General features: G+C 40.4%; 1 protein-coding gene across 9 annotated transcripts in view; it reads right to left on the bottom strand.

Moving 5' to 3' along the window:
- ARHGAP19 (Rho GTPase activating protein 19) overlaps positions 1-9,810 on the bottom strand; it is an 84,599-nt gene that overhangs the window by 37,663 nt on the left and 37,126 nt on the right. For 7 of the 9 annotated variants that reach the window (XM_023206306.3, XM_023206310.2, XM_023206303.2 and 4 more), the window contains 2 exons: positions 7,332-7,558; positions 3,947-4,033 (listed from right to left, as the gene is read on the bottom strand). In XM_023206306.3, coding sequence (XP_023062074.1) covers positions 3,947-4,033; positions 7,332-7,558 — 314 coding nt within the window. The remainder of the gene's footprint in view (positions 1-3,946; positions 4,034-7,331; positions 7,559-9,810) is intronic. The other 2 variants (XM_023206311.2, XM_023206305.2) reach the window with 1 other exon arrangement.

Here is a 9,810-nt window from a genome sequence, read left to right as displayed (position 1 = left end):
AGAAAAGGGAACTCTTATACACTGTTGGTGGGAATGTAAATTAGTACAGCCATTATGGAAAGCAGTATGACGATTTCTCAAGAAACTAAAAATAGAACTACCATATAATACAGCAATCCCACTACTGGGTATTTATTCAAAGGGAAGAAAATCAGTTTTCAAAGGAATATCTGCATCCCCATGTTTATTGCATCACTATTCACAATAGCAAAGACATGGAATCAATATAAGTGTCCATCAATGAATGAATGATACAGAAAATGTGGTGTATATACACAATGGAATACTATTCTACCATAAAAAAATAATGAAATCCTGTCATTTGCAGCAACAGGGATGGAACTGGAGGTTCTTAGGTTAAGTGAAATAAATCAGGCACAGAAAGACAGATTATCACACATTCTCACTCATATGTGGGAGCTAAAAAGTGGATCTCAGGTCGGCCGCAGTGGTTCACGCCTATAATCCCAGCACTTTGGGAGGCCAAGGCGGGCAGTCAGGAGTTAGAGACCACCCTGGCCAACATGGTGAAACCCTGTCTCTACCAAAAATACAAAAATTAGTCCAGTGTAGTGGTGTGTGCCTGTAATCCCAGCTACTCAAGAGGCTGAGGCAGGAGAATCACTTGAACCCGGGAGACAAAGGCTGCAGTAAGCTGAGACTGCACCACTGCACTTCAGCCTGGGTAACAAGAGTGAAAACTCCATCTCAAAAAAAAAAAAAAAAAAAAAAAAAGTGCATCTCATGGTGAGAGAAAAAAAGAAAAGAGAAGACAAAAAAATTCATCTCATGGAGGTAGGGAGTAGAATAATAGTTACCAGATGCTGGGATAGGTGTTGGGGTGAGGGTAAAGAGCGGTTGGTCAATAGGTACAAACACGTAGTGAGACATAAGAAATACGTTCTAACACTTAATAGCAAAGCAGGATGACTGTAGTTAACAACATCGTGTGGTATATTTCAAAATAACTAGAAGAGGGGACCTGAAATGTTCCCAACACATAGAAATGACAACTATTCAATGTGATGGATACTCTACATACCCTGACTTGATCATTGCACATTCAATCCAAGTAACAAAATATCACATGTACCCCATAAATATATACAAATATTATGGGTCAATAAAAAGTTTACCAAAAAGTCATATGCTGAGGTTGCTAAGATCCACTATAAGAATAAATCTTCTGGCCGGGCGCGGTGGCTCACGCCTATAATCCCAGCACTTTGGGAGGCTGAGGCAGGCAGATCACGAGGTCAGGAGATCGAGACCATCCTGGTTAACACGATGAAACCCTATCTCTACTAAAAATACAAAAAAATTAGCCGAGCGTGGTGGCGGGCACCTGTAGTCCCAGCTACTTGGGAGGCTGAGGCAGGAGAATGGCGTGAACCCAGGAGACGAAGCTTGCAGTGAGCCGAGATTGCACCACTGCACTCCAGAATGGGCGACAGAGCGAGACTCAGTCTCAAAAAAAAAAAAGGAATATATCTTCTATCTGTGAAATTGTGAAGAAGAAAAAAGAAATTCGTGTATAGTATACATGTAGGGTTTGGTACTAGCCACAGTTTCAGGCGTATACTCGGGGCTTTGGAACATATCTCCCATGGATAAGAGGGAACTACTGTATAATGAAAACTATAAAATACTGCTGAAAGGAATTAGAGAAAATTAAGTAAATGGAAAGATATCCCATGTTCATATTATTGGATAAGGACTGCTAAGATGTCAATACTACTCAAGGCAATCTAGAGATTCAATACAATCCCTATTAACCTTAGAAACATCAAAATACCAACGAGGTTTTTTGCAGCAAAGACAGAAAATCCATTCTAAAATTAATATGGAGTCTCAAGGCATCTTGAACAACCAAAACAATGTCAAAAATGAAGAACCAACCTGGAGGATTCAAGCTTCCTGATTTCAGAATTTACTACAACACCTTTACAACATTTACTAATCACACCACCACGGTACTAGTATAAAGTCAGATAAGTAGACTAATGGAATAGACTAGAAAGCCAGAAATAAACTCTTACATATATATTCAAATGCTTTTCAATAAAAGGACCAAGACCAATGGAGAAAGGGCAGTTTCTTCAACAAATGGTGCTGGGAAAACCATATAACCACATGCAAAAGAATGAAGTTGGACCCTTACCTAACACAGAAACAAAAATTAACTCAAAATGGGCCAAAGACATAAATATAAGACCTAAAACTATAAAAACTTTTAGAGGAAAACATAAGGCAAAAGCTTCATGACAATGGATTTGGCAGTGATTTATTGGATATGACACCAAAGGGACAGGCAACAAGAGAAAAAATAGACCAATTAGACTTCATAAAACTTTTTTAAATTTGCACATCAAAACACACTATCAACAAAGTAAAAAGGCAACCCACAGAATAGGAGAAAATATTTGTCCACATAGCTGATAAAGTATGATATCTGGAATACAAAGGGATGTCCATCAACTGATGAACAGATAAGCAAAATATGGTATATAAACACAGTGGAATATTATGTACCCTTAAAAAGGAAGGAAATCCTGTCACATGCTACTGTGTGGATGAACCTTGAACACACTGTGCTAAGTGTAAATAAGGCAGTCATAGAAAGACAAATACTGTATGAGTCCACTTACATGAGGTACTTAGAGAAGTCAAATTCATAGAGATGGAAAGTAGAATGGTGGTTGCCAAGGATGGGAGGAGGGCTATGCAGAGTTACTGCTTAATGGGCACAGAGTTTCAATTTTGCAAGATGAAAAGAGTTCTGGAAATAGATAGCGATGATGGCTGCACAACGTGAATGTACTTAATGCCACAGAACTGTGCACTTAAAAATGGTTAAGATGGCAAATTTTATAACTATTTTACTGCAAGAAAAAAAAGAAACCAGAACTGGATGATCTTGGAAACTTTCAATCTCTCCAGATGGCAAAAGATGCTAAAATTGGCACACACCTGTAATCCCAGCACTTTGGGAGGCTGAGGCAGGAGGATTGAACCCAGGAGTTCAAGACCAGCCTGGGCAACATGTTGAAACCCTGTCTCTACAAAAAATAGAAAAATCAGCCAGGCATGGTAGTGCATGCCTGTGGATCCAGCTACTGGGGAGGCTGAGGTGGGAGGATCCCTTGAGCCCAGAAGGTTGAGGCTACAGTGAGCCAAGACTATATCACTGCACTCCAGCCTGGGCGACAAAGGGAGAGATTGTCTCAAAAAAAAAAGATGCTAAAATTAAGAGATTTACTATCAAGGAAGTATACACTAAAGAAAAGGTCAAGGACGTGACTGTGCTACCTTTTGCTAAAACCTTAGAAACAGCAAAAGGTCAGAGTATTCAGTCATACAAAGGGCCCTTTCAAGAGAGTAAAAGCGTGCCTCACAGACCTTCGCACTTAAACCAGAAAGCCTTTAGGAAGCTTAAAGGTTCTGTCCCTTAGGTTTCTCAGCAGGTGAACAAGGCAGGGAAATATTTATCTTCAAAAGATTTGTATATGTGGCCTTTGTCTAATGGAATGAATCCCATTGAAATCCACAGACGACCTACAAAGTTCTTAGAAAAATTATGTCAGCAGAAACACAGCCTGTTTGGATTGAAAGGGCCAAAAAGTACAAAATGACCCCCAAAATTCTACTGGCAGTAAGCAGGTAGGATAAACCTACTCAGCTGCCACATGTGCTTCCTTTGTGAAAAAGGAAGAATGGCTCAGAGGGTGGAGCCAGTGACCCAAAGGATCCAGCCCTACTCAGCCTCCTATTCCTATTCCTTTCCACCGTAGTGGTTGTTATTCCTGGGTTGTGCCACTGTCCATTCTGGTTTGCAATCCCATTCAGGACCTTTTTCTCATTTAGTCATCTTTATAGCCCCACTTAGGATCCCACCTTGCTCCATTTTCTTTGTCCTGTTACCAACCAAATGCTATCCCTTACCTACCTTAAAAAGTTTCTGAGAGTGTTTAATCATAAAAGCCATCCCACTGTTTAACTTTGTGATATTCTCCTGAAGGTCATTTGCAGTGACCTATTCAGAGGAAAAGAAACCAAACAATGGGCATTAAGAGCTGGAAAGTAGTACTTACCAATAAGCTTGTTCTTTCTTTTTTTTTTTTTTTTTGAGACGGAGTCTTGCTCTGTCGCCAGGCTGGAGTACAGTGGCGCGGTCTCAGCTCACTGCAACCTCGGCCTCCTGGGTTCAAGCGATTCTCCTGCCTCTGACTCCCAGGTAGCTGGGATTATAGGCATGCGCCACTACACCCGGTTAATTTTTCTATTTTTAGTAGAGATGGGGTTTCACCATGTTAGCCAGGCTGGTCTTTAACTCCTGACCTCGTGATCTGCCCGCCTTGGCCTCCCAAAGTGCTGGGATTACAGGCGTGAGCCATCGTGTCTGGCCAGCTTGTTCTTTCAAATGTATGAAGTTTCTATCCCTAACCTAGGTGCCTCTAATACAATGTTTAATTCTGGAAAGACTTTTTGGTTCAGCAGGATATGACATAATCTAGAAAAACAATGTGTCCCTGAAGTGATGAGGAAATCCTTGAAAACCAATTTTCATTTCCTAATTCTGCTTGAAAATTACACATGTAAGCAAAATTGGCAAAGAAAATCTAGTCTAGGATGACTGGGCACAGTGGCGCACACCTGTAATCCCAGCACTTTGGGAGGCCGAGGCTGGCAGATCACGACGTCAGGAGATCAAGACCATCCTGGCTAACACGGTGAAACCCCGTCTCTACTAAAAAATACAAAAAAATTACCTGGGCCTGGTGGCAGGCACCCGTAATCCTAGCTACTCGGGAGGCTGAGGCAGGAGAATGGTGTGAACCCGGGAGGCGGAGCTTGCAGTGAGCCGAGATTGTACCACTGCACTCCAACCTGGGTGACAGAGTCAGAATCCGTCTCAAAAAGAAAAAGAAAAAGAAAAAAGAAAATCTAGTCTAGGATTCAAAATGGGCAAAAAAAACAGAATCTGTTCCAGCCATCAAAGACACCACTGCCTCTTTAGAAAACTAGAGTTTCTCCAAAGACAAAAGAGAATGGTCACTACTGATACCAAAGGTGACATCTGTTTTTTAAAAACACAGTAAAATTGTCATTGATTCCCTTCCTTTGTTTCTCCTGTCTTTTTAAAATACTTCAGTAACTCTACTATCCCAAAGCCCTCATTTTCAACATGTATCTTTGTTACTCTGTTTGCTTTTAAATATTTTTTTTTTTAGAGATAGGGTCTCGCTTTGGCACCCAGGTTGGAGTACAGTGGTGCAATCATAACTCACTGCAGCTGCAAACTCCTTGGCTCAAGCGATCCTTCCACTTCAGCCTCCCAAGCAGCTAGGAGCATAGGCATGTGCCACCATGCCCAGCTTATATGTCTTTTCCTTTTGTAGAGACAAGGTCTTGAGGTCTCACTGTGCTGCCCAGGCTGGTCTCAACCTCCTGGCCTCAAGCAATCCTCCTACCTCAGCCTCCCAAAGTGTTGTGATTACAGGCGTAAGCTACCACTTCTTTTTATAACCACAGTTTACTCACTGCTTTTCTATAGTCTTGGTTAGCTAGTTCTAAAATTCCTTCATTATGAGTCTTGATCTCCTTAATATAGACAAATGTTAATGTGTCTTCTTCTCCCCTACTCACCCCCAGAGGCTCTTCCTGGCCCAGAACTTTATTATTTTTTCACTAGTTATTTGTTAAGTAAAATGTTTCCCACAATCTCTCTCCTTTACCTTCCTTTTCTCACTTCTTATAATCTCAAAATTTTTTTATAAATTACTATAACCTATTTCTATTATCTTCCCAACAGCCTTGTGGGGTAAGTAGTAAAGCTATTACAGTATATCCTCACTAAAGGCGTCAATAGGTTCTTGGAAATTATGACGTTAAGTGCACCGACATACAGCAGGTCCTCGAATAACATCATTTTCTTCAACATCTTTTCATTATAACATTGATGAGAAAACTAATTTGTTTTGTTATAGGTTATTTTGATTAAAGTTTCAGTTTCCAAGAACCTATCAACAATGTTAATAGGTTGAGGACTTACTGTATTATGCCCAGTTTATAGAGGAAAAGCCTACGCATAGAAAAGGTAAAAGACTAAACAAACAAAAAATGGCTTGTAGACAGCTGCTTTAAAAAAAAAAAAAAAAGTAAAAGGCCAGGCGCGGTGGCTCATGCCTGTAATCCCAGAACTTCAAGAGGCAGCGGCGGGTGCATCACCTGAGGTCAGTAGTTCGAGACCAGCCTGGCCAACATGGCAAAACGCCATCTCTACCAAAAATAGAAAAATACAAATATTAACCAGGCATGGTGGCGCACGCCTGTAGTCCTAGCTACTCGTGAGGCTGAGGCAGGAGAATCGCTTGAACCTAGAAGGCAGAGATTGCAGCAAGCTGAGGTTACACCACTGCACTCTAGCCTGGGCAACAGAGCAAGACTCTGTCTCAAAAAAAAAAAAAAGGTAAAAGACATAGGTAACATCGCTGGTGTTTGGCTTCCAACCTACCTATCCTGGCTCACAACTCCATCACATAGTAAAACCATATAAGAAGTGGGCAGGAGTATAAGCTATGTACCTCCAGGTCAGCAAGTTGTTTAAAAGACTTTAGATGAGGCTGCAGTGAGCAGTGATTACGTTACTTCCCTCCAGCGTGGGCGACAGAAAAGACCCTATCTCAAAAAAATAGAAAAAAAGACTTCAGAGAATTTATTTCTCTGTGTTTTTATCCCTCAGGCATTAAAAAAAGAGAGTGAGAGAATGGGTTTATTTCTCATGTAAGTCACTGAGAAGACCATGGTCTCCATAATAAGAAGCAAGTTCAGCTTTATCCAAGAAGACTATATATACAGGAAATAGAAAAGTTAGGACAAGGCAGGATTGCTCTAAGTTTCATCTCATCTATAAATCCATAAGCTTAGTGACATTATCCCATAAGATCATACAGCTCTATTCTAATTTTATAACATTCGATCTTCAGAAGCTAATTTAATTTCCCAAGAAGCCTTTCCTGTTAAGGATTCCACACTAAACAGCCAAAATGAGTATTCTAGTTTATTCAATAGCTACAATTTCCCACTAAGAGTTTCCACTAATACAACACAATGCCATGTAGGTTTATCAGAGATTGATTTATAAGTGAAGTTAGCAGGAATTGGCCCTCTCAGGTCTGATGACTCTTCAATAAACTAATAAAGTAAGTTCCCAACCTCATAAAGCTGAAGGCTAGACCTTGGACCCCTGATAATCTCACCAACGTACAGCTACAGAATGAGGCCCAGCCCAAGAAAACCAAGCAATCTTTACTCTTCCCGTCAACACTCACATTTTTTGGCCACAGGACATGGGGTGCAAACATAAGGGCAAGGTTATAGGCTGACATCTTGTTCTTGTCTTGTTTCTTTGCTGTCTGGTATAGGAGATCAAGCAATAACTTCAGCAAATTACGATTAGGAGGAGGGAGAATGAGGAAGAGCAACTGGAGAGCCTCAATTTGCCGGTCCTTGTCTGGTATATTGGTCTTGTTTCCTTTATCATCAAACTGCATCAAATCTTGAGGACAAAAGAGAATTTGCAAAGCGGGGAGAAAATATCAGCAAGAAAAATCAGTGCTTTCACCATTATCCTCCCCTCAACTCCATCAAAGGGGGAAAAAAGATTCAGGCAGAAACACCATTCAAAGATTACAGCAAAACCTAACAACAAAATAATGTCAATGCAATTCAACAATAAAAAGACCAAAAAAAGTTTGTTTGTTTGTTTGTTTGTTTGAGACAGAGTCTTGCTCTGTCACTCAGGCTGGAGTGCAGTGACACACTCTCAGCTCACTGCAACCTCTGCCTCCTGGTTCAAGCAATTCTCCTGCCTCAGCCTCCCGAGAAGCTGGGACTACAGGCGCCCGCCACCTCACCCAGCTAATTTTTTTGTATTTTTAGTAGACATGGGGTTTCACCGTGTTAGCCAGGATGGTCTTGATCTCCTGACCTTGTGATCCGCCCGCCTCAGCCTCCCAAAGTGCTGGGATTACAGGTGTGAGCCACCACACCCGGCCAAAATTTTTTTTAATGTGTACAGGATTTGAATAGACATTCCTTCAGAAAGTATATAAGTGGCCAATAAGGCTTTGTATGCTCAGTATCATTAGCCATCAAGAAACTATAAATCAAAACCACAGCGACATACTACTTATACCCACTACAATGGCTATAACTACAAACAGATTGACAAAAATGTTGGCAAAGATGTAGAGAGAATTAAACCCTCCCATATTGCTGGTGGGAATATAAAATAGTATAACCACCTGGAAAACATTTTGGCAGTTCCTCAAAAAGTGAGAGTTACCATTTGACCAAGAAATTCAATTCCTAGGTATATACTTAAGAGAAATAAACACATATCCAAATCAGGTGCAGTGGCACATACCTGTAACCCCAGCACTTTGGGAAGCCAATGTGGGCAGATTGCTTGAGCCCAGGAGTTCGAGACTAGCCTGGGCAACATGGCGAAACCCCACCTCTATATTAAAAAAAAAAAAAAAAAGATCCACACATGCCTTTGATAATGCCACTCACTCCACTTCTCCCGACTCAGATATTTTACAGCTAAAAGAAAAATGAGAGTGAAAAATGAGAATGAATATATCCTTATTCACAAGCTGCTCCTTATAACAGGCAGCTCCCAATGGAGTTAGAATTATTGGTTCTTCTCTAACAGACTAAAAAGGTTATCAATGAAAACAGTCCCCTGGATAATGAGAATTTCAAAGGACACTAATAATCATTTGAGTACTACTCATATAGACGTAAAAATGATTACAGTGTGTTATTTAAGCTGTTTAACCTCAATAATTCCAGGTTTAGGAAAGGCAGGTAACATTGCTAGAAAATGTTCCCTGTTAATATGAAACTGAAAACAAAAATTCTTTCCAGTTATCAGCAAGGCATATGAAAGGCTACAACTGTGCCACGCCTCAGTATGTTCTCAAAGAACATTCAATCACAGGGTGGTAAAAGGGAGAATTTCAAATATTGCACTAAATGAATGAACCGAACTGGAAAGCAAACAAAACAAGCATCTTTCATGTTAACACTTATAAAAGAATATTTTCCAAATCTTTTTCAAAGGTCTAACATCTTTATTTCTCCCCAAAATAATTGTAAAATTATATAACATTATAGTAATATTTACTCATTGCATCATTGGGATTGCTACTAAAAGTGCTTAAAAAAAAAACTAATCATATTAGATTTTTTTAATTCAAAACTTGTTTCTTTTTTTTTTCTTGAGACAGAGTCTTGCTCTGTCCCCCAGGCTGGAGTGCAGTGGTGCGATCTCCGCTCACTGCAAGCTCTGCTCTCCTGCCTCAGCCTCCAGAGTAGCTGGGACTATACAGGTACCCGCCACCACACCCAGCTAATTTTTTGTATTTTCAGTAGAGATGGGTTTTCACCATGTTAGCCAGGATGGTCTCGATCTCCTGACCTCATGATCTGCCCACCTCGGCCTCCCAAAGTGCTGAGATTACAGGCGTGAGTCACCGCGCCAGGCCAAAACTTGTTTCTTTAAGTAGTAAAAATTATTCAAAAAGGAAAAAAACCTTCTATTTCTTTTCCATATAATTAGAAGAAACAGGAAAAATACTCAGGGGCAGAAAACTAAGCAAATGCAGTAATAGATATTGATGCTGTGAACACTTAGAGCCCATAGCAGCATAACAGACATGCAATTTAAGAATGAATTCCCTGCCCCATGGGTAGAAAGGAGTATGAAGAAACTATGAGCTGAAAATGGAACATTCTTCAAGA

The sequence above is a fragment of the Piliocolobus tephrosceles genome, chromosome 9 (assembly GCF_002776525.5).
Source record: "Piliocolobus tephrosceles isolate RC106 chromosome 9, ASM277652v3, whole genome shotgun sequence".
Classification (NCBI taxonomy): Eukaryota; Metazoa; Chordata; class Mammalia; order Primates; family Cercopithecidae; genus Piliocolobus; species Piliocolobus tephrosceles.
This window is presented reverse-complemented; position numbering and strand designations above follow the sequence as displayed.